General features: G+C 46.5%; 1 protein-coding gene across 4 annotated transcripts in view; it reads left to right on the top strand.

The window, feature by feature from the left end:
• Positions 1 to 24,950, top strand: part of MID1 (midline 1) — a 341,814-nt gene that overhangs the window by 311,189 nt on the left and 5,675 nt on the right. For all 4 annotated transcript variants that reach the window (XM_004758816.3, XM_045089287.1, XM_004758815.3 and 1 more), the window contains exons 6-9: positions 4,009 to 4,136; positions 8,967 to 9,110; positions 17,119 to 17,280; positions 21,410 to 21,617. In XM_004758816.3, coding sequence (XP_004758873.1) covers positions 4,009 to 4,136; positions 8,967 to 9,110; positions 17,119 to 17,280; positions 21,410 to 21,617 — 642 coding nt within the window. The remainder of the gene's footprint in view (positions 1 to 4,008; positions 4,137 to 8,966; positions 9,111 to 17,118; positions 17,281 to 21,409; positions 21,618 to 24,950) is intronic.

The raw sequence follows: 24,950 nt of genomic DNA, 5'->3' as shown, positions 1-24,950 counted from the left end.
GCCAATTCTCTTCCTTCCCACTCACTAAATTGACACAAATGGAGTGCATAACACACTATATTCCCAAGTCACACTAATACATAGGTCTTCTGCATGGTTGTGTGGGCATCTTTATACAACTACATTAAGGAAGCCAAACTCTTCACTAAATCAAAGCATAAGAAAGTTGCTTATGAGAAATCTGAACTTAAAATCACTTTTAGTACCCAGTTATCAAGATGGTAAAAAGAAACTTCCCTCCGAACGGTACCCATTTTTCAGAGCTCCTAGGAGGGTGTCCCACTGCACTCTCCTTCGACACCGTAAGCAGTTCAAGCATCCATCAGACTTGCCCCGGATATAAAACCAAGACCTCCAGTTGTCAACGCTGGAGAGATGTCGCTTGATTTTAAGAATTCAAGCACGTATGATGAGTGGTTTTTGAAGTGTGTTCTGGTAGGGTGTTAATTGGTGTTAAAACAACAACAAAGTTCCCGAGCCAAATGCATCTGGGAAATCCTGAGCAGACCAAAGCAGACCACGTTTTGCTGCTTTGAGACCTCACTGGGTTTTACCATGGTGATTTGCCCACTCGCCCAAGAGAGACCCATTTATGTGCCATTGTCAAGGGTCGGGCATGGGGAGAAGGATATTGGGCAGGAAGGTTAGAACATCCTCCCCTGGCATTGGCTGTTTGAGAGAAAGCCTGTGAGCCACATAGCTCCAGACACGTCCGTCTTTTAGAAAATTGCCTCCAAGTGGCCCTAGCAAACTGTCACGGAGATTAGGAGCATCGACGTCAAAACAGAATCAGGAAGTAATGTGCAGGCCACCCCCTTAAGCATCAGGATAGGACACATGTCTTTATTTGCCTCAGTATAAGAGCTTAACACACACCCACAAGCATGTGCGCACGTGCGAATGTACGTACACTCACACAGACACACAAAAGTATGAAAGCACAGAATTTCAAAAGTGGCCTAAGGCTGATGGCCCTGGTGGATTTTGGCAACTCATCTGAAAGGCCAGAAGATGGGCAACAAGGATTTGGGGAATAAAAACAAGGCCTAAAATGTTGACTTTGGCAGCTCTCCCCTCGCCTGTCACTCCAATTACGAATTTGAAATTGTAGCCAAAGATAAATATCTCTCCTTCCATCAAAAACCTGTGTAGGTGTTAAAAGCAGCAGTAACCCGCACAGCTTCTTGCTGTCAGTCTCGGTGTCTCAGCCTTTCCGTTCCCACTCCACAGAGTTCCCACCAACCACATGGCGGGCATTGGCATTTTTTTTTTTTTAAACACTGTCACTTGCCCAAACCACGTTTTAGTTAGCTGTGGACCATAGAACCAGGAGAAACTTGGGAGTAAAATCTGTTTGGGGTGGACCTGAACAGAAGCTTCTGTCCCTGGACAGCAGAGCGCTAAAGCGAGTTTGTCTGCTCAGAGCGCCGGGGATCCTCTCAGCCCAAGATCGGAGCCACACAACAAAGACAGAGAAATGCCACGGAGAGACGCCCGTTTCTTAACAGCTCGGTGCAGTTTTCCCTGCTGGACATCATGAAACATTCTAACTGGGGGTTCACTTTGAAATTTTTATTTGGGGAGTTCACATGGCGCTGTAGCATTTCTTTTAACTTTTCTGCACTGATGCAAATATTGCGGGCTCTTCAGTGCGTGTGGGCGTGCTTTAAGAGCTCTGTATGTATTTGCTGAGCGATCCCAGGATCGCTCTGAGGTCTGAGAAGTTTTTGTGATTATGGGTCAAAAGGAAGGCATTTTTTAAGTACAGTTTGACTATGTGTGAAAAACGCCTAATAACCATGCCTTTCTCCACCTGTCTAAATTAGCAGGTGTTCGTCACAATAATTAGCCCATTCCCGTTAGGTGCACTCTTTAGCCAACAAAATCCCCCAACTCAGCTATTCACTGTTTTTTTTTCTTTTTAAAAGATTTTGTTTATCTGAGAGAGAGGGCACGCATAAGTAGATGGAGCGGTAGGCAGAGGGGAAGCAGGCTCCGTGCTGAGCAAGGAGCCTGATGTGGGACTCCATCCCAGGACCCTGAGATCATGACCTGAGCCAAAGGCAGACACCACTTAACTGACTGAGCCCCCCAGGCACCCCAGCTCTTCACTGTTCCTCGGTGAAACAGTTAGGTGGTGAATTTAGATTCTCCCCCCTCATTCAAACACTTGAAACCTTTCTTTCCAGAGTCTCTGCCTCTTCAGACTTTTTATCAGTGGATCCCAATATCATTCTGGTTATTACACTATTAATTATCCTGTCTACCACACTCCCGACACAGAACTGGAAATGTATCAGAAGCACAATTCTAGAAACTTTGAGCACTTCACAGGTGTAACTTATACTGAGGTGAAATTCGGAGAACGTGAAATTAACCATTTTAATGTGTGCGATCTGTCATATTTGGTATATTCATGATGTTGTGTAATAAGAGTTCCAAAATCTTTTTATCACCCCCCAAAAACTCCATACCCATTATGCAGTCATCATCCACTATGCCACCCCCCCCCCCACCGGTCTGCTCTCTGTCTCTGGGAATTTGCCTGTTCTGGACATTTCCTACAAATAGAGCATACGGTACACGGCCTTTACACGGCCTTTTGCATCAGACTTCTTTCACTTAGCATTAACACTTTCAAGGTTCATCCACACTGTTGTTCTTCAGTCCTTTTTATGCATGGATAATATTCCATTGTATGAATAAACCCGCAAGTATAATTTCTTTAGCCAAAATACATCATCTTTATAAGATCCAAAGTTTTAAGAGCCATTAAGAGACCCAAGAGGAGACAGATCTCCTTAGGTAACCAGGCCAAAATTTTTCTAGATTAAATGGAAGAATTTAGACCTAGAATTCTCTTCCAGGCTGCTTCCAGCTAGCTTTGTAACTTTCTAGAAATGAGCACCAGCACTCTTAATGAGAAAATAACTAGATTTAGAGATGAACCATTTCAGAGTATTTCTTTACTCACCGATTCCCAGCACCCTACGCAGCACTCTACATGTAGTTGGCCCTTGGTGGTGGTTACCGAACTTCCTGAAATACCCAGATCAACAAGATCACGGGTCTAGCATGGTCTGAGACGCTCAGACGTGGTTTACGTCATGCCGCAACTGTATCGTTTTTAAGAGGATCGCTTGCATTTTTTAATTAGTCCAAACGTTCTGCTATTGGCAACTGAACTTTGCAAATCAGTCTGAGAGATTAACACACACATAGCCCGAGATTCTCTTCTAGCAGGAGCGCTGTACTCACCAGTACGTTGCTTTATAGTTTATAAATGAGAACGTTTCACTAGCAACCATAAATGAAGAGGGAAAATGGGGCATCCATGGGAGGAATTTGTGAGGGAGCTCATGAATATTTTCCATGGCATCTGCTGGGAATATGGTGCAAAAAAAAATGAATACAAGAAGAACGCAACAAGCCAGACAAAAACTCCTTTTTAAATGTTTATTTTAGAGAGAGGCTAGTAATTGATTAAACTAATCCAATATCTGGAAACATTCTTTTTTAATCTTCACTTTGCCTTTTATGCAGTTTGAAATTTTGGAGACTCCTCTTTGAAGTGGAGCAGGGTCGGGTCCGAAAGGAACAAACAGTTTCCCAGACAGATGTGTGAAGAAATGCCCGGAGCTATGTGCTTCTTGCTGGGGTTAGATGTGAAGGGGCCTGGCTGTTAAATACACAGCAACATGAGATATGAATATTCTTCCACCTCCGTGGGGAATTTTTTTTCCAACAGTAAAAAGGAAGGCGGGCGGGGTTGGGGCGGGGGGAGCCATTCTACTGTTTCCCCAGTTCCTTTGCCTCGCCTTTAAGCTTGATCGTTTGCATTGTGTTGGCTGTGTTGTGCCGTTCCCAGGTTCTCTTTGAGGCTCCCGTGTAAAAACAGCCCCATTTTAAAATGATCCTTCTTTTCCTTTTTTTTTTTTTTTCCATTACAGGCAGTGACGGTGACAGGCATCTTGACATTTCTAAAAAGTTGTTCTGTTTAAATTACAGAGTCTCCATGGCGACTGCATCCTCCCAGGTCCTAATTCCTGAAATCAACCTCAATGACACATTTGACACCTTTGCCTTAGATTTTTCCCGAGAGAAGAAATTGCTAGAATGTCTGGATTACCTTACAGGTATTGTCGTGTGTGTGTTTGTGTGTGTGTGTGCGTGCGCGCACACGCGCGTGCTTTAATATTGTGCGTGCGCTTTGATATCATGTACAATCGGTGATACACATACTTTGCCACCACATCGATTCCCTCAAAACCAGAGGTGTGGGCTCCTGATTTAGGAATGGAGTCTAATATTCCCGTAAATGATTTCTGGCATGCTTTTTTTTTTTGTTTCCCCACCCAAAACGACACGGTCCGAGACCAAATTGGGGACAGAGGAAAAAGGCAACTCTCGAGAATTAAAAACGTACTTCCTGCCATTTTCTCTCCCTCTCAGAGTGTGGGTGTCACAAAGAACAGCTCTGCTGGCCATCACAGAGTCGCAGAAGGTAGCGGGGCTGTTTTCCACTTCATCTCAGCAAGGCTTCTGACTCTCACGGTGTCTTGGCAGAGAAACCGTTGGCAGCTAACTCTTGCTTGAGTGTCAACCTTGCTTTAGCTCTTTGTATCTGAGATCTGGCATGATCTTAGCATGTTATAATCCTCATTTTTCCCATGACAGGGGTCACCCATCTCACTGGAGGTCAGGTAGCCCATGAGTGGCAGGATTTGAATTTGGCTTGGGTCCATACGAACTCCAAAGACCTCTTGTTCTTTCTGGTAAAAGACCGCATTTCATCTTGGCAAAAGGTCACCACAGCAAATGTCCCAAAAATCACATGTGAATTCCCAGTGCCATCGTTCAGATAGACAGTTTTTATGGGGGGGGGGGTCAAAACTTATGAAACAAAAGGAACAGCAATAAAAGAAAATCTCAGACTACTCCTGTTCCTAACCATGCTTCCAAATGTTTCTTCACCGTCAACCTTGAGAGCGAGGACTGAAATCATTCGCTGGTAGAATGCGGATTATTTAAAGGACCTTTATTTGTGTTAGCCAAAGCCACTGGTGCCTAGGACTTCTGGAAGGCTCCTTGTATACAGTGAAGCCAGATGTGCATGGAACTGAGGACATGCAGCCTTCGAGAGACCACATCGCTAACTCAGCAGGGCGCCAGCTTCCGCATTTCGGTTCTGCGCGCGTGCGTGTGGGAGAGCGGTTGGAAAAGATGGAGCAGGAGAAAGGGAACATTGTGTGATGTTCACTTTCACAGTCTATGGATGAAAAACGAGCAGTTTTATATCCAAGGGATGTTATACCCAGATAGGTTTTTTTTTTCTCTGCAAGAATCCGAGATGCTGTTTTTAGCCTTTCTGCATTTGCAAGCAAAGTGTTCATCCCACCAACTTATCTTATGTCATTCTTTCAAAACACACCACTCTTAATAAGGAAGAAAGAAGTTGACTCCAAAGTGCATTTGCAGTAAGGAACCAAACTCGGTATCAAATATTTATTCACATACTGCCCCCCCTTTTTAAGCTTTTAACTCTGAGATCTGTCTAAACTAACGCTACCCCCCTAGAACCTGCCACAATGATAGAAACATTCTGTATCAGCACTGTCCGTTTTGGTAGCTGCTGTCCACATGGGGCTCTCAGAAACTTGAAATGTACATGGTGAGTCTTTACCTTCATTGAACTTTAATTAAACTTAATAGAAGTTTAAACAGTTTTGTGGCTACCGTATTAGGCAGCACAGGTCTAGATTTTCTCTGGCTGAGCGGTTTTTCATGATGGCATCCTATGAAAAGTCTTTTTTTTTTTTTTCTTGCATCATTTGGAATTGAATAGGATGGCAGCAACAGAAAGTCCAGTTAGCAGTGACTAAACCCATCAAGCGGTGTTTGTATCCTGCAAACTCGGGCACGGAGATGTGTGCTCCAAGCCTGGGCAGCAGCTCAGTGAGGACCGCAGACCCCAGGCTCTTGCTTCTTCCCTGCTCTGCCATCTTCCCTGCGCTGCCTTTTTGCCCCACACGGCACAGCTGCCCCACCTCCATGCATCATGCTCAAGTTACAGCTGAAAAGAGACGGATGCAGGGGAAACAGGGACAAAATTCTGTCCTTGTTTATTAGGAAAACAAAAAGCTTGCTTAGAAGGCCCACCTGGCAAAGTCCCACTTGTGTCTCGGGGGCCAGATCCACATCACAAGGTCATGCCCAAGGATAAAGAGGACTGAAAGACTGTTGGGCCAGGCACATGACCTTTCTGTACAAAATCAGTGTCTTGCTGCCCTCAGGGTGTCTTCCCCATTGCCCAGTGATCGTTGAATGGTGTTCCGGTGGGCATACACTCATGGGCTCCGTCTCCATGCGAATGCCGAGGCAGTGATTAAAGGGGAAGGTGAGGAAGTGGTTTGCACTGACGAGGACTGTGTACCCCATATATCATCCCGATCGCTGTTTATGCCAAGCTAGAGACCACATGGGGTACCTGCCATTCTGCCTTCTTAGCTGTCAAACCTCAAATACAAATCTGGCCCATTTCTAGACATAACATCGATCCTGGCCATAACATATGATGCTTGGCTGATATTGCCAAGTCCAAATAGTTTATCAGACATTTGTAAGCAGGAAATGAAGTGTTTGTGGAGTATTAGCCCACCATTTCTCGTGTCCTGTTTATAACAGAGGCAAGAAAATAACAGTTCTGCTTCCGATCCCATGAATATTGAAATTGGCAGCATGCTGCTATCCTCATTTACAGTAAATTGGGTATTGACTTTTCGGGAAAAACCCATTGGGCTTATAATCAAAACAGGGTTAGCCTGCGTGGCTGTGAAAACAAGATGATTTTTTTCCCTCTGTGACATGCCTCTAAGTGGTATGTCAAGTTAATAACCCAGAGAGGTGACATTTCCTCCCCGATCACAGCTACTTACTTATTTTGAACACAAGTTTGCTTTCTACTTAATCCTCTATTGCAATACAGAAAAGACACCATCTTTTCTCTGGTGGTTGATGGAAAAGTAATTCAGTGAGCTATTTGGATTATGGGAGAATAAGCATTTCTCCACCACTCCCTGCCGGGTGATCGCACAGCGACAGCGGCCACACAGACAATCCTAAGGAGTTTTATGGAGCAGCTGGGCCTCCCCTGGCTCGGTGTCCCCGACTCCTGCACAACCAAGTCACAGCACACGACACTAAATCTTGCATGTGGATATACTTCAGGAGACAGATGTGTAAATACACATTCCAGAAAGAATGCTTTTCAGGAGACAGATGTATAAATACACATTCCAGAAAGGATGCTTTAAGGGCTCTATGGAGCCTTTCTGTCTTAACCCGTGACTTAATGTGTTGCCTGCCCACATGCACAGGTGTGTAGTCATGTTGGTGGAACCCAGTGAGCAAGAGACCAAGCTGCCCTAATTGACTTTATGCAACAAACATAAAAGTTGGACAGAATGAAGCCTAAAACAATTCGAGTTTTCAAGTTGCCTTTTTTACAAACTCTTCTCCCTCTTTGGGTTTGTTTAGGACTCCTCAGGCCTAATCAAAATTTAGAGTAGAGCAGGAAAAAAACTCTGCAATAGTGTGAACAGAGGTCGCTCCGAATCTATAGAACGCAGATATGTTTCTCCTTTTGAAGTTAGGTTCTAGTATACAGAAGACTGGAAATAAAGGCCTGGATCGATTCTCCAAACCAGGGATTGGCAAACTTTGACTATAAAGGGCCAGATGGTAAATATTTTAGGCATTGCAGGACATATGGTCCCAACTACTCAGCTCTGCTAGTGCACAAAAGCAGCCACAGACAATACATAAATGAATGAGCCTGGCTGTGTTCCAATAAAACTTTATTTACAAAAACAGGCAGTGGGCCAGATTTGGCCCATAGCCATAGTTTGCCAAGCCCTGCTCTGAAATATTATTGCCAGTGCAAAGCACTCCCTGCCTATTCTTTTTCTTGCTCACAAACTCTGCTCATAAAACCAGTTACTGAAATCAAGCTGGTAGATTTTGAGTCAACTTCAAATCATTATTTTGCTAGGATTTAGACTTCTCTGCTCCAGACTGTGTTCGAGACATAAAACAGCAGCCTTCTCCAGTAATAAAGTTAACCAAATGCCAAGGAACCATGTTTTCATGGGGAAGGAAAATGTACTTCTTAGATAGGATTGACTGTTAATCATGTTCTTCTTAATTTGAAATATCACCTATAAAACTGAAAGATGAGAGCAAAATAGGGCCACACTAATAAGGTGTTTTTTTTAATAAGGCATCAAAACTTCTAATGAGAGAAAATCTTCAAACAATTATTTGGCTGGGTTTGTTACAGGATAGCAAACATTGGTATTTTTCCAATCGAGTGTGTAAAATATAAGAATACGTGACCTCACATAGCTCAGAGGTTGGCAAACCTTGGCTCGTAGGCCAAATCTAGCCCTAACCTCTCTTTGTCAATAAAGTTTTACTGGAACCTGCCCGTGTCCATTTGAATACGAATCGCCCAAGGCTGCCTTCCTAGTGTAGGAGCAGAGTTGAGAGGACAAAGAACAAAGAACGTATGGCCCGCAAAACCTAAAACATTTACCACCTAGCCCTTTACTGGAAAAGTTTGCCATCTCCCCAGTGTGGGTGAAATCACAGAAGTTCATCTTGTTTGCTTTTTGTTTAATTTTTTTTTTTCATGGATAAGAGTATTATTTGCTTAACCTCCTAAAGGTTCTTTCATGATAAATAGAGATAAGTCCCTACTGGCTCACTGAAGTCACGCTACCCTTTAATGACAGCAGCGACCAGCCAACCAGACGTTGGTTCTTTCAATTGGGGTCACCACCTCTGAGCTAGTGGTCCTGATGGGCCTCTGTAGAAAGCCTACTTTGACTGTCCCTTGCCTCCTCTGAAACGTGTCTTGGAGGTGCCTGCTTTTTGGCTGATGAGCGTTCTTGATCCCACCCCTCCAGCTCCCAACCCTCCTACAATTAGAGAAGAGCTCTGCACCGCTTCCTACGACACCATCACCGTTCACTGGACCTCCGATGATGAATTCAGCGTGGTTTCCTATGAGCTCCAGTACACCATATTCACCGGACAAGCCAATGTTGTTAGTGAGTATCACGCCCCCATCGATTTCTCTGTTTGGTGACTGTGTTCTGTCAGATGGCGATTCTACACGGAAGCGTCAAGGTAAGACAAGGAAGGAGAGGATTCACAGTAGGCATTGGCTGCATTTCCTCACCAAGAGGATGATCGCATTCACTTGTACTGTACTAGCAGAAATAACGGGCCAAAGAGTGATAAAAATGAGTGATCTCTAGCAGTCCACATGGATGAGTCTTACAAACATATACTTAAGAGAAGGAAGCTGGAAATAAAAGATCACATGCAGTACGACTCTATTTATACACTCAAAATTTAAAGATAAAAAGGAAAACCATTTTGTGGGGCGGGGGCGCCTGGGTGGCTCAGTAGGTTAAGCGTCCCGACTCTTGATTTTGGCTCAGATCGTGATCTCAGGGTCGTGGGATCAAGCCCCGCACTGAGCTCCGCGTTCACTGGGGAGTCTGCTTGAGATTCTCTCTCCCTGTGCTCCCCCACCCCGACTCGCACATGTGCATGCTCGCTCTCTCTCTCTCTCTCAAATACATAAATCTTAAAAATAACTTTTGTTTAGAGATGCATACATAGGTGTAAAAATGATAAATAAAAGGGAGGATGGTGGTTACTTCCAGGATGGGAGGGAGTGGCTCCACCGAGAAGCAGTATACGGGGCTCACAGGCTTAACTACTTTCTGGGTGGGAGTTACATGGTTTAGTGAGTTTATCCTACATTTAGTATTATGTACTTCTCTGAGTGTTATTTCACAACGTAAAAAAAGAATTTAATAAAGTGGGTCGCCGAGTAATGCCCAATACCACATCCCGTTTGGAGGAGAGCAGGCCCGTTGTTTAAAATGTTAGTCATTGGCCCCACCTGGGAAGAATTTCAGACCTTACCTGAAGCACAGAGAGACCCTTCTCTCCCTGGGGTCCATGAGCGCTCTGGAATCAGAGACAGGTTGATGATCTCAGAGAACCCCAGTTGCTGGCCAGAGGGGTGGTAACAAAGCAATCTCGCCTCCCGGGAAGAAAAGAGGGATGCATGAAGAGCCCCGCCTCCAAGTAACTAGCACTGGCGGCTCATACCAACAAACAGACCCCCCCCCACCCCGGCCTCCGAAGATCCTCATTTCCCAGGCTTCCTTCCTCAACCCTCTGACCTTCCACTCCCTAATGGGCCTGCCTTGGAAGCCTTTATTAAAATCTCCCCATTTTCCGGGAATGCGTAAGGAGGAAAAAAAAATCATGAAATGTTGCTAACTGCTGTGGCCAGCTGCCTGAGTAAGAAGGCAGACATGGTGGGTGAAAATGTCTTGGGGGAAATGATGGTTTAACTAAGTTTTGAAAGAGAGTGGGTGCATAGCAGCGAGCTAAGGGGAATGCCAGGCAGCCGCATGACCGGGGGCAAACCTGTGGAGACGGAGAATGGCAAGGCATTTTCTGAGACATTCTCTACTCAAGCCTGGCTGGAGAATTAAGTGGGGAAGGGGACATGTGGGGGAAATGAAGATCGAGAACTAGAACCGGGACTCAAACCCATCTGGGTCTGGTTCCAGAAAGCACATGTTCTGAATCACCAGTCTCTTAATCCTCACCCACAGTAAAGACCTAGACCACAGAAGGCCACTCGGGCCACACGGTGTGGGATTTTTCCCCACACAGAGCAGCAGTGCGATCAGATATAGGGTTAGAAGCCCCCTCAGGCAGTGCTGTGGGGGATAGAGTGGAACAGGGCAAAACTGGAAGCAGAGACATGAACTTGGAGGTGTGTAGTAATTCACAGAGGCAGAGATGGCCAGGACCTGCCAATGGCAGTAGCGCCCACGAAGGTAAGAAGATAAATTTCAGAAGAGACCTCTCCACCTCTGACCCATATCCCCAGCAAACACCATTACTGTCTCCAGCTTTTGGAAGTGCTGTGGGGGGCAAGTCTAAATAGCACGGGCATATCAATGGTTCGCCATGGTTCGGCATCATTTTGCCCTCCTTTCAGGATTTTGGATTCTTCTGGTATTGCTCCTCATCCCTAGTTCTACGTGCATGAAGAAATACTAACTTCCCTAAAACCTTTCTTTTTAGTAAGTAATGCATGAACACTGTGTGATAATATATAAAATGTCTGCGGTGACGATTGGATGTTTTTCAATATGGCAGTCCCAGAGCCCTAATATGGCAGCTCCAAAGTTACCTACTGCGCCAACTCCATTTCACACGCATCCTTCCTGTGGTTGTCTGTTGATACAAAAGGATGCACAGACACTCACACACATCTAGAAATACATTTTTTAGAGACACAAAAGGTAGTGGGCCAAACACCGTTCTTTACCTTGCTTTGTTCACCCAGAATAATCTATTTTGGTTAACTCAGAAATAGCTGATCAGGGACCGTAAGTACATTTGCAAACTCATGATGCTAGGACTTTTGTCCTTTGCTGTATTCTCTTTTTTTGGAAGCAGGTCACAGGTCTTGCCTGCGCTCAAGGAGGGTGAGAATTACATGAAGTCATGAATATATCGCTGGGGAATCATGGGGGCTACCCAAGAGCGCATCCGCCATAGATGGTTCCGTCTTTCCTGAAGTGTCTTAACGCGAATTTTTGTGGGCGTTGAGACACTACGTAGAGCCTTGGCCTAGACGGGCAGGCCCTGTATCAGTTGGCTTTTGCTGGTTAGCCAACAACCACAGAACCGAAGTAGCATATAACAGTAAACATGTACTGCCTGTGTGTCTGGAATCAGGTGGGGGTCTGCTGGTCCCACTGACTTTGGTGAGGCTCTGTCAAGGTCATGCTGAGGATTGGGGCTGCCTCCTATAGTCCCACATGGGTGCATTCTCCTGGTGAGCGAAGGTGAGCGCAGCGCACGCCTGTAAGGACAGGCACACTTGCACAAGTGCTTTGCAGGCCCCTGTCTTTGTCACGTTAGCTGATGTGCTAGAGGCCAAAGCAAGTCCCATGGGCGAGCCCAGAGTCAGAATGCGAGGGCCAGAGAGGTTGCTCCACAAGGAGTACGGATACTCGAGGAGCGAGGATGTGGAGCTGAAAGACCTCGGATGCGCTTAAGAACTTGGACTCGGTCCCAGTGCTTCACTCCCCCACACCCCCACCAAATGAAAAGAGGAGACCTATAGTGCCTAGAACTCGGGGTTTCTCTGGCTGACTTGGCTTCCATGCTGTTGGCATGAGAAATAATATCCAAACAAAAACATTTGAATGGAGTAGATGAGAAAAGGCCAGGCCTACAGAAACCCCCAGCAGCCACACCACTGACTTCGGAACTCCATTCTCGGTGATTCCAGACACGGTGTATTGTTCCCCAAAAGCAGGTGCCACAAGAAAATAAACGGGATGACTTCTTGAAGGTGACAGACCTTGCTTGTTTGGTGCACACATGTCGGAAAGGCTATTCCTCCCAGGACCAGTGGAAATCGGGGAAACCGCAGGAGCCCGCCCATCTCACTGGACACTCTCATCAGCCCATTAGTACTGGGAGCTGCTTGTCTCTTTAACGTCCATTAAACCAGTATAGTGACGTCCTGAGGCCTACAGGATCGAATTGTAACAAGGAAATTAAGAGTAAATGTAAATAAAAAGACAACTGACATGCAAAGACCTTCAAATTATGTTCTTCTTGACTATTATATATATTTGTAATGTCTGAGAGGGACCTGGATTTGAATCCCAACTGTGGACCTCACTAGCTCCATAATTTGGGGTGAATTATTCAACGTCCTCTGCGTCTGTTTCCTCGTCTGTAAGGAGAGGTGATGTTTTAACTTCCCATGGTTGAGATGATAAAACTATGGTCTGAGCCCCATGCTTGCCACAGCGTCTGCGCAGAGGTAGTCCAAGTTATTATTCCTGCAAAAATATGGCGGCACTCACCTGTCCCTGCATTTTTTTTTTTTTAAGCTGACGTTTTGGGTCATAGGACAAAGGTCGGTCATGAAGTTAGTGAGGGTTTTCTACACAATGGCATTTTACACATTCTTCAAGTGCCAGGCCTTCCCTGAATGTTGTTTGTCCATCTGTCCCGCCATTTGGAGGAATATCCTTTGCGGATGTTGTTACATTGAATGACGAGAGCTGATAGTAAAACTGTACCGGAAGTTAGAAGACATGGTAGCCCCCAGACCGGCCACAGCGCCTCGTGCCACTAGGAATCTTCGCTGCCTATAGGTCATGGTTCCTTCACTTGTCGTAATGAATTCTAGTTAATTGCCCACAACTGACTTTGGTGAAGGAGAATTAGATAATATCTGTGAAGCTTTTGATCTTTTAAAAAGGCTCTCCCTAATCAAATTCATATATTCAAATGCAAAATTAATGACACCATTAATTTTTTATTATGCATTCTTATTAGCAGACTTAGGCCTACAGATGTTAATGAATTGCTTATTAATAAGTAGATAAGTATTTAATTTCACAACGTTTTTCATGTTTTTTTCCGAAACCCCTTTCAGTGCGCCATTTAAAATCCTAAACGGGGCCTTTTCCCAGCAGCCTATTTTTATTATTCGCCAAAGTCCAAAGATGCACTTTTCCAGGTCTCCATGGCGAGGTAGTTATCTGTATTTAATTACTCTTAGTCGATTTGAAAACATTCATGAGCAGTTATTAAACAGATACTGTTTTTACAGAGAAGAAGGAAAAGGATGTTCACTTCTGTCCGGTCTGATAGGAGAAACAGGACGTTTGAAGCCACGCGCCGCCTCTCCGAAGGGTGTCCGTGTTGCGTAATGTTTTATACAGAGTGTTTTACTGCAAGATGACTATTGCTATACAAGGCTCTGAAATCCCAAATGTCATTAGGATCTTGTAATGAGCAGCGTTACGTAGGGAGATGCTTCTGACCCATTGTGAATGAGAGCAAAATGTATAAGATTGAGAAACTCAATTAAGTTTCATTATGAACTAATTATCTCCCACATTCTATTGTTGCTTTAATACTGGAAGCCAAGTTAGAGAAGGTGGCTATTGGAATACCCTCAAAGATGATTGAGAATGAATTGGGAGAAAAGTGAGGCTTCATTCCGGGATGGTGCCACGGGTGTCTCGTAAAGAGATGCGGAAAACCTGGTCAGTGGCCCCGACACGGTGCGGTACCGAGGCAGAGAAGTCTGGCACTTGGCACCATATGCAAGATGTTAGGTGATGCCGGCCCAGGACCAACACTAGCAACGCAGTGACGGTGTCCTCGGAGACGCCCCACTTGCTCCAGTCGCCAGAAGAAAATGGTCGCTGCTGCTTTCTTGGCATTTTTAATCAACTTCTCAATTATTGTCCTGGCAGCAGTAGTAACAGAAAGGTAAGCCACCACAGAAATAGCGACCGATCACGAGAGCAAGTTGTCCCAGTTTAAACCTGTCCAATCAAATTTTACCACTCCGTCATATTTTTGTTCTTTTAATCTTCGAGGGGAAGAAAAAATAAGCAACCTCTTCAAAGTCATCAGGGTGGTCAGGGTCCCTTTTCTGTTTGGAAAAGGGTTCTGAAACATTAAATCTCTTTTGTTGGGTTTTAAGGCCAACTTGCTGTTCGTAGCAATTTCAGACATCTGCTTTACGATGTCGCTGAAAGCATTCCCCCACCACATTAAGCCCAGCTTTTTGGTCGCACAGTGAAACATTTTTACATTTGCTTTCTTTGACCACAATCGTCATTTTCCTGTAACATGTGCAATTAAACGGGAACAGTGTAAACGCAGTGACATCGATAGCGTTCTCATTTGAGTCTACTGAATGCATTACTGTGTTCATCCGTGCTCGACTGCTGTTGACAAAGGTCTAGGAATATGAGTGGATTATCCTGGGCGATAGAAAAAGTTCATTGTTTTTGTTTTATTACTGTTGGAAGATCACGATGAAATGTCTGAAGTGAGTTGCAGGCTTCTTGGGGCCCAGAGCTCAGAGTTCAAAATGACCCTTCTTTGGTCGGATCCAAATCTGTGATTTGGCCCTGGTGCATCCAGAAGCACTGAGCTTATGACAGCTGTGTTCACGGTAAAGGTGAGGTGAAGAAGTAGCCAAAGGGAAATATAGTAGGGAGAGCCCCGTGTTACTGAGCCCCTGGTGGATGTTCTCCTGGGTCTCACACGAGTGAGAATGGGCAGGAGAACAGAGGGCTACGACTTGGGGGAAGAACAGGGGGTGGGGTGGGGGTGGGTGGTGCCTCAGTCGCCCTGCCCCGTCTCCAGCATGAGTGCACACACGCCTCCGCCGCCTTCTGTGAGTCTCCCGCGTTCCCTTGCTTTATGCTGGCTTTGTCAACTCCGGCGGCGCCGCTGGTGAGATGTTCGCAGGTGGAGATGAAAAGAAGTGACAGGAAGCGCACAGGGTCCGATCTGACCTTGTGAGTTTGTATGTGTGTGTGTGTGAGTGTATGTATCTATGACCCACGGGAGGGTGTCTAACGAGACTGTGCCCCCAAGGTACAAATCAGACGAGGTGAAGTTTCACACTTGACAAAAGACTTCTAAGGTTCTTCTCAACCGTGCAGACCAGCAGGAGCAGTGTTTTAACTCAAAAGTTGGAGAAGGTATTTAGTGGGATCCAAAGACAGATGTCACGGGGCTGTGAATATCTTGGAATGCCATGCAGATACTTGCGGCTTGGTAGGGATCTGCACGTGTGACTCTCCTTCTATGGAAATGTTTTATTAGATTCTCAAAAAGGTGAGACCAAAGAAAGAATAAGGGACTGCTTCTTGGGGTTACCGTAAGGTATAAGTTGCCTCCAGATCAAAAGAACTAACCCTTTGACTTGCAAATCCACTGAAAGGGAGAGAGTGGGGGAGTTCGGAGCCCCTCAGGAAGCGGAGGGACTCAGGCCTCCACCAAGAACTGGTGAAGGAAATTCACCAGATTCAGGAAACTTGGTGACAGCCAGTCACCAGGGGGCTGGGAAAAGGTTCTCTTAGAGTGGAGATTGATGTGTGGAGAGAGAACAGCACTGGGCCCAATCCAATACCAAAGAGACGTTTCCAGCATCCGCCTGCTGCAAAACGAAACGGGCCTCCTTTTCCCTACATGTTCTTCCAAAAGCATCGTAAATCCTCAGCCTGCCCACCACCACCACCCCCGCCCCCAGCCCACATCCTGCAGAACACAGCCAGAGCTGCGGCGCCGCCGCACTAGGGACTACAGCTGGTCCGAATCCCTGTTCGTGCTTTTCTAAGAGCTGCACTGTGCCTGGCTACCCGGGGGTGCCACTGCTCCCCACTTCTGCTAGGCACAGGCCTCCCGAGTTGGTTAACCGCGGCCACACTAATGCTGGGAACGCCCGGGACCCTGGTGATCGCTTTCTTCACTCCCCGGTCAGAAGTCGGGCCAGTCTCTGCCGGCCTCGCTCCTGCAGGGGTGAGGCAGGAGAGCTGTTCCCGGTGTCTCCTCCTGCCTAGACGGGAAGACTCTCTGGGGAACGTTCTCCTCTTGGCACTGACAGAGACCCAAGGCATCAACAGAAATCCTCGAGGCCTTGGAATGCCTCCTCTTGCACATTCTTGTATTCCCACGAGGGAACCCATCCGATCTCTGCCAAGCCGCTCGGGCCTGGGTCTGGGGCAGGCTGAGGATGAGAGGCACAAAAGCCATCGACTGTGCGGACATCCGTGGAACCAACTTCTACGTGATTCGGGGCTCTTCTCACCTGCTGTGAGGCTCAGGCTTGATGAGCTTCCGATTTAACAGTCACGCTCATGAGTGTGGCGCCAGGGGGCCGGGAGCGGAACCTGTGGTGACTTGCGGCTTCCTTCTCCTCGCCACGGCGTGTCGCGCACGGACACCACGTGCAGCCCGCCACACAGGACTGCCTTGGCTGCTCCCGTGTTTACTGAGCAGAAGCTGCGATATCATCATTCTCCTGGGGTTTTCCAGTTGGGGCACACAGCAGGAATATATAATAATAAATACAGGTTGGTCGCCCACTGTAGGCCGAAGACAGCCCTTCGGTTTATTAGCGGGCTCCCTCGGAGATGCAGAAGTGACAAAGAATTGTACCTTGTCTGCTTGGCTTCGCAGGTCTGTGTAACTCGGCCGACAGCTGGATGATCGTGCCCAACATCAAGCAGAACCACTACACGGTCCACGGTCTGCAGAGTGGCACCAAGTACATCTTCATTGTCAAGGCCATCAACCAGGCGGGCAGCCGCAGCAGTGAGCCTGGGAAGCTGAAGACAAACAGTAAGTGCCGCAAGCTCGGTAGAGCTGTCGCCTCCGTTCTGCTCTCCTTTCGGCCGCCTCTGTCCCCCTTTCTTTGCCTTCTGTCTGCCTCAGGCATCGTCGACAGGCCCGAGGAGCAAGTCAAGAGCCAGGGTGGTGGGGCGCAGTTGGCGTCAGACGCCTCTGGGGTCCCCAGCTCTCTCGACCCTTAAGGGCTGTGCGTCCAGCCACTGCTCTGCATCGACTTCAGACCTGCTCGCTCTTCTAACAAATAATCCCGGAGGGGTTCTTGTGAGAATTAGAACAGATGTGTGTGTGTGTGTTTCTATTATATATCATATATAAAATATACATTTATGCTTTATATATTTATAAATATTTATTATTTTATTTATATATCTATTTATTTTATTATTTATATAAAATTTATATATTATATAAGCTATATGAATATAAATTATATATATAAAGAGAGAGAGACCCTGATAGACAGCAAATTATTTTTCCATAACGGAAGAGCAAATTAGTAACTCTTTCTTCAAGAATTCCTTACTCCAGGGACGCCTGGGTGGCTCAGTTGGTTGAGCGGCTGCCTTCGGCTCAGGTCATGATCCCAGCGTCCTGGGATCGAGTCCCACATCGGGCTCCTTGCTCGGCGGGGAGCCTGCTTCTCCCTCTGCCTCTGCCTGCCATTCTGTCTGCCTGTGCTCGCTCTCTCCCTCTCTCTCTCTCTGACAAATAAATAAAATCTTTAAAAAAAAAAAAAAAAAAGAATTCCTTACTCCAGATAACTGTCTAGGTCTATGATTCTCAGAAGCAGTTCTGCCCTCCACAGCCCCAGCCCCCCAGGGACACTGAGCAATGTCTGGAGATATTTTTGGCGGTTAGAACTGGGGTGGTTGCTACTGGTGTCTAATGGTTAGCAGCCAGGGATGATGGGAAACACCCCACACCCCACAGGACACAACAAGGAAAGATCTGGCCCGTATATGTGTCTTGTAACACTGTCATCTCCCTCGCTGTCTCTGTCCACATGTGTTTTCTTTTATCCTCTCTTTTTTTCTTCACTATTTTTGATCTAGAAATATGTTCTATAACATGGAATTTCTTTGCATAGGACCTCCCAAGAGAAAGCAAAAGGGAGTGTGTCGATGTGGGACCGTGTTAGACAGTTGCTCCTAGTCACTGGGGACCATTAACTGCTTTTCTAGAAGAATTCTCACCTAATGCAAGTCCTCGATTTCAGCAGCCAAATAACTTCATTATACTCCAGGCATATGAATTTCAGCCACATACATTTAGGCATGAAGCTCATTTCTCCCCTCAGTATTTCTGCTGGTAAAGAAGGAAATGTTTTTAGAGATTCAGTAGGAAAAGAATTAACAAATACATACACTGAGGTTAATTGTGTAGAAGATGTCTCTGAGACATCGAACGTGTGCTTCATCAGTTCACTGAAGATACCGCATTCATTTCATGTAGACAGATAATGTCATCCTCTGTTTCTAGACATGGAATTATTGAACAGATGTTATCAAGTTGTACACGAGGAGTCGGCGGACTTTTCTGCACTGTGCCAAAGAGTAAAGATTGGAGGCTGTGCACGTCAGATGGTCTCAGTCACCATCCATTCTTATCCCCGCCCTGCCACCGCAGTGCGAAAGCAGCCGTGGATTACCCATAGATGAATGGACATGCTTGGGTTTCAATAAAACTTTATTCACAAACACACGCAGTATGCTGGATTTGGCTTGCAGGCTATAGTTTTCCAAACTCCTACGTGCACGATATTACAATGAATTGGCAGCCGTCACTGAAGCGGGAGGCTGTGTGCTGCTTGCACTTCGAGGAATATCAGAACGGCAAAGCTGTCAGGAAGACGGGCCTCACGAAGACAGGAGATGTACGCCATCCCGCCTCAACTCACACCCTCTTTAGTAAAGTAAATGATTAATGTGGCCCTTGAACTAATTTGTCCTCATTGAAGCAAAAGCCTTGAACTTGGACAGAGTAGGTGATGGTGCGTTTGAGAAACACATCTGAGGCGCAGGTGGAATTTGCTCACTGAGGATGCAGGGTTGGGCTTGGGCCTGACCTAAGCTGACATGGGGCTGCTCCACACGTGTGTAGGTGAGGGTGTGAGTTGAGGCGGGATGGCGTACATCTCCTGTCTTCGTGAGGCCCGTCTTCCTGACAGCTTTGCCGTTCTGATATTCCTCGAAGTGCAAGCAGCACACAGCCTCCCGCTTCAGTGACGGCTGCCTTTATGAAACCACCCCGCTCCCCGGCCTGCCCATTAACGTCCACTTGTTTTTATACGCAATGTCTTCCACCTTTAAAAATGGAAGTATTTTAAGCAAAACTATCTTCATACTCACCTTGCCTTAGTTCATACTTTGTCCCTAACAGTTGCTGGCATGATCATTCCTGAGGACAGCAGTGTTTCCCAAGACAAGCTGAAATTCAAACTCAGCATGTAACCCAGCAGCTCTTAGAGCCTCTGCCAATGTGCGTGCCCTGATCCGCCCTTGAAGCTTTTCCTCAGCATCCCCTTTAGGCTTTTCTGTGATGTGGACAGAAATCTAAAATGGGTCAGCAGAAGATCCAGCCTGCCAGCCACATCTGGCTGCCTGTTTTTATAAATAAAGTTTCATTGGCACACAGCCGCACCCGCCCATTTCCCTCTCGGCTCGGGCCGCTTGCACGCCACAGCAGCAGTTAGGTAGCCACACAAGAGACCACATGGCCAGCCGAGCTGAAAATACCCATCTGGTCTCTTATCGGAAAGATGTGCTGACCCCTGTCCGAAGAGAAAGGCTTTGACCGGTGTGCATGTCGTGTTTGTATCCAGGTGACAGCTAGAGATACTCTGACCCGCGCGGACGTGACACAGCACTCATTGCCCCGTGCTCTGCACGCCACTGTCTCAGCCAGGGTCGTGGATTTCCCCAGCCAGTGTACCGAACTCTGCCCACTGGCTGCCTGAGGGCGGGCCTACCAACTACGGCCGTGGCCCTGGCTGTGGCCATGGCCGGGGAGGGGAGTGGCCTTCAGACAACTTGGTATTTGCATGATCTCACAACTCATTTCATGCCTTTTAACACCGATGTGGTGTCGAATGACAGGCAGTCCTCCAGGACCGTGTTGCATTCTCAGAGAAGTAACAGCTATGACAAGACGCTCAGGGGTGACTCTGCCAAGATTTTCTAACAGTTCGATCTTCAAAACACAAATATGTATTTTATATATATTTATATATATATATCTTATAAATTACATATAGAGGGGCGCCTGGGTGGCTCAGTCATTGGGCATCTGCCTTCGGCTCAGGTCATGGTCCCAGGGTCCTGGGCTCAAGCCCTGCATCGGGCTCCCTGCTCAGCGGGAAGCCTGCTCTTCCCTCTCCCACTCTCCCTGCTTGTGTTCCCTCGCTCTGCTGTGTGTCTCTCTCTGTCAAATAAATAAATAAAATCTTGAGAAAAAGTTACATATAGCAAGATCTTCAAAACACAAATGTGAATAATGAAATACAGAGGGCCTTATTTTATGTATATGTATGTATGTACACACACACACACACACTCAGGAGTAGAAAACCCAGGTATTATGATCCCATTTTTTTCCTGATCTTGTTGTGGGCTGAAAAATGCACATTTTTATAGTCATTCTGAGCTCATGAGACTCATTTATAATTTGCAACAGTTTCAGAATTATGTAAAGCCTTTATGTCAAAATCTGCAATCTTGATTTCTTTGGCTTCTGGTCTGTAGTGTACTGAGCGTGAATCCCATTTTAAGCTGGATTGAATATGGGAATGGTTAAAAATGAAGTCTTCGTTTTCTCCTTCCCTTGGGAATGCTGTTTAGCCACTGTGTACCAGAGCTGCTTGTATCCAGCTGGGACCCCCAAAGATAGTTTCTACTACCTATCGTGGTTAATCCCCGCCCGTGCTACGGTTGAATCTTTAGCCTCAGCAACTCTAGATCCCCATCTCAGGACTGACAGGCTGGGCGTTCATGAAAGCAGGATCATGTTTGTATTCAATATTTTACCATGTTCTTAAAACCCAATTCTGAAAATAGAGTATTGGTCATGCTGAAATAAACGGTCCTCTTCTTTCTCTCTTTGTTTTCTGTAAACTTGTTCCCAGGCCAGCCATTTAAACTGGACCCCAAGTCTGCACATCGAAAGCTGAAGGTGTCCCACGATAACTTGACGGTAGAACGTGATGAGTCATCCTCCAAAAAGAGCCACACGCCCGAACGCTTCACCAGCCAAGGGAGCTATGGCGTAGCTGGAAATGTGTTCATTGATAGCGGTCGGCATTACTGGGAAGTGGTCATAAGTGGGAGCACATGGTAGGCAATGCTATCTGTTGTCGTCCAGTTACAAAAAGGCACATGTCATTCTGTACTTTGTCAGAGCATTCATCCGTTCCAGGGCCCGTCTTGCAGGAAAATATGCAGAAGAGCTTTTTGTGTCTGTTGTTGCGACAGTAGCGCTGCGTAACGAGCACCCCGGGACTTGGTGGCTTTAAACAATAATCATTCGTGATTACTCGCTCACTACCCCCTTGTGTGGGTCCGCTGCCAAGGCTAATCCCGGCCGGGCTTTGCTTTAAGCTGTAGATTGGGTCTAGGTCTCTTCTTTGTATCTCTTCCGCCTCTTCCGCCACAAGGGCTGCCCGTGTCACGTCTGTCTCAAGCCCGAGAGCACAAGCACAGCTAGGCCAGCCCATTCCAAGCCTTTGCTTACGTCACTGTCTACTAACTTCTCATTGGCCAAAGCCAGTCACCTAGCCATAGCCAAAGCCAAAGCTGGTGGTCTGGGGAAGTATCTCTCTCCCCTGGAGGTGAGAGGAAGGAGCGAATATTTGCAAAACCATCATCTGGTCTTCCCTTTCAGCCAGTAAGAAAAACAGCTTGCTTTAAGTCCATCCATTTCTTTTTCTTTTTTACTTACTGCAAGAATTGTAGTTGAGTTGATTGAGTCCTGGTCCCTAACAGAGCTAGTCTGCTAACACTGCTCTTCCGTGCCTTCAAACACGAGTCAGCCGATGTCAGCCAGCGGCCAGACCTGGCCCTGTGCCTGTTTGGGTAAACTAAGTGTTGTGGGAACACAGCCATGCCCATTCTTTTCCATATTGTCTGTGGCTGCCTCTGAGCCACGCGGCAGAGTAGTTAAAATAGAACCCTGTGGTCCGCAAAGCCAAAAATAAGAACTCTCCAGCCGTTTATCGAAAACGTGTGCCTATTCCTTCTCTAAAACATTACTCTTTGTCATCTAAAGAGAATGAATTTCTGTTGCCTTGTATGTTTTGTGACTCTAGATGGGGCCAACGACTGGAAATAGTCCAGAGCGGAGGGGCCGAGGCAGTGAGCAGTTGCTGGGAACCCTTTCGAACGGTCTGTTAGGTCCAGCGCCATGCCTTCCGCCCGGCGAGCTCTGGAAAGCGGGGGGTGTCAGGCAGGGTGCGGTGTCTGCGTTGGAATGAGCCAGCCTTTGCCTGGTGAACCTCACAAAGCTTACCTTGTCTATTCCGTGAGCCACGAACTGCCCCCCCGTCCTCTGGCTGGCTGGCTGACAAACACCTGTTCGCTCCTGCTCTTTTATTTGTGTGGACCTCGCCTCCTCTAGCACAGCTGTGGGCCACGCATGGTCTAAGCATCCTGCAGATGTCCACTCCTTCATTCATCTTAATAGACACCAGTGGTAGGCGCTAGAATCCCCCAATTACAGTTGAGATGACTGGGGCGCATGCCCGTTAGCACAAGGTGGCAAAGCTCGGAGGCTACAGAGTTAGGAAGGCTGCAGTCAGGGCTCAGGTTCGGACCCAAGGCTTCACAGACCTTTCTGTGACAGGCTAGTGAGCCAGTGTTGCAGTTTGGCAGGCCAGATAATTTTTATCCCGACGACTCAGCTCTCCGGTGGTAGTGGGAGGGCAGCCGCAGACCGTGTGTCCGTGACTGGGCATGGCCTTGTGCAAATAAAACTTTATTTATAAAAACCAGCAGAGGGCCCAGTTCGGCCCATAGGTTACAGTTTGCTGATCTCTGCTCTGAAGCACCATGCTCTGTTCTTGAAACCTAGTTAGTCTTTCGGGTGTACAGTGATATGCTTGATGAGCGATAGCTTGCTAATCCTTGCTTAGAAAGAAACACCTCCCAACTGCATAACCCCAAACGAGGAGTATCATCACAGTGTTATGTTTGAGATAAGGAAGCTAAGTCACTTATTGTGTCTTAAGTCCCTTATGGTGTTGGTACAAGGCCACTGAGATCTAAAAAGTGAAACCATAAGCTTGGGTGTCTCCTTTCTCTCCTGTACCTATGTCAGCCAGGCAAGAAGGTTTTCTTATGTTGTGATCCTCACAATTCTCTTGGCCCAGAACATTTTCCTGTTCCAACATCCTGCCAGAGGATGGAGGACAAATCCTTCCGCCCCACTCGGCTCTGGGCCAGATTCGGCATTTACAGTTTTTAGCGGCACTGGGGCAAGATAAAAGCCTGAAGGAAAACACGATGAATTTTTCCAGGTGCAAAGGAGCAAGCATTTCTAGTTAATTAATGTGCTTGTATTAATCTGGGATAGACTCCAGTGTCTAAATAATTACAACTCCATTAATAATTATTTATGATAAATGATACCCGATCATTATGATCTCATTCCCATTGATGAATGGTGAGGGAATTTCCAGCAGACCCCTTCAGTTATATAAACACAGATCGGTATTACCTTGAAAACACCCTCCAGATGTCAAAACCAACTCAGGAGAGGGGGAAAATCTAAAATTAATTGCCACACTTTGGATCTTTACACACCGGATTGTGTCAGCTTCAGAAAACATCTCGTGGAGAAAGTAGTTAAACATTTCCTGGGAGGCGTTCGAGGAGAAGGGGTGACCCGCGTGATCAAATGCTTGGGACACCTTGATTTACACCAGCTAATGACACATCCATTTTCTCATGAAATATCGTCCTGACTTTCAATTAACGTGTATGTTATGATCCCTGCAATTGGGGCATGTTAGCATTGCTCTGAGAAACATAATTTTTATACTTTGTGAATTCTCCAAGTGTCACTGCGTAACTTAATGGAACATTACCTTGTGCCCGCACCTTTCAAGCTCAATGGAAATATGTACATCGTTTTACAGATTAATGATAACATAATGGTATTTTCCTTTGCTTAATGGGCTATGCACGGAGCTATTTTCTTACTCTCTAATGCTGTTAATGTGCACTTGGTGTTTTATGAAATGGTGTTAACTCACCGTGGGTTCACGCGAAGACGACTGGGCCAGAAGTCAAGAGGGGGGGAGGGGCGAGATTCCGGCTTCTGCTCCTAACTGTAACTTTCTCTGTGTTTTCCCATCTCTACAAGAAGGCAGTCATACCTGCCCGCTGCTGCTTCATAGCAGCTTCAGTGAAGGTTCAGATGGGAAATAAACAGTCAGAGTCCTTTGGTACGAAGTAAAAATGGTGCCCAGAAACAAAAAGGAAACAGCACAAACCTGGCTAATTTTGTTAAGCAAATGCAGGTTCCACAGTATCTGAAAAATGGAAATAGTGTCTGCGGGGCATAGTGAACATCGTGGGGGGCCAGTAGTCCAAAAAAAAACCTTTCCAAAGTGTCTCTCTGGCTGCTGTCTGGAAAAGAGTGTTTCCCCACCTCTTAGAAGTTCTGGATCT

This window comes from Mustela putorius, unplaced genomic scaffold (assembly GCF_011764305.1).
Source record: "Mustela putorius furo isolate JIRA1106 unplaced genomic scaffold, ASM1176430v1.1 tig00003836_pilon_pilon_pilon, whole genome shotgun sequence".
NCBI classification, from domain to species: Eukaryota; Metazoa; Chordata; class Mammalia; order Carnivora; family Mustelidae; genus Mustela; species Mustela putorius.
This window is presented reverse-complemented; position numbering and strand designations above follow the sequence as displayed.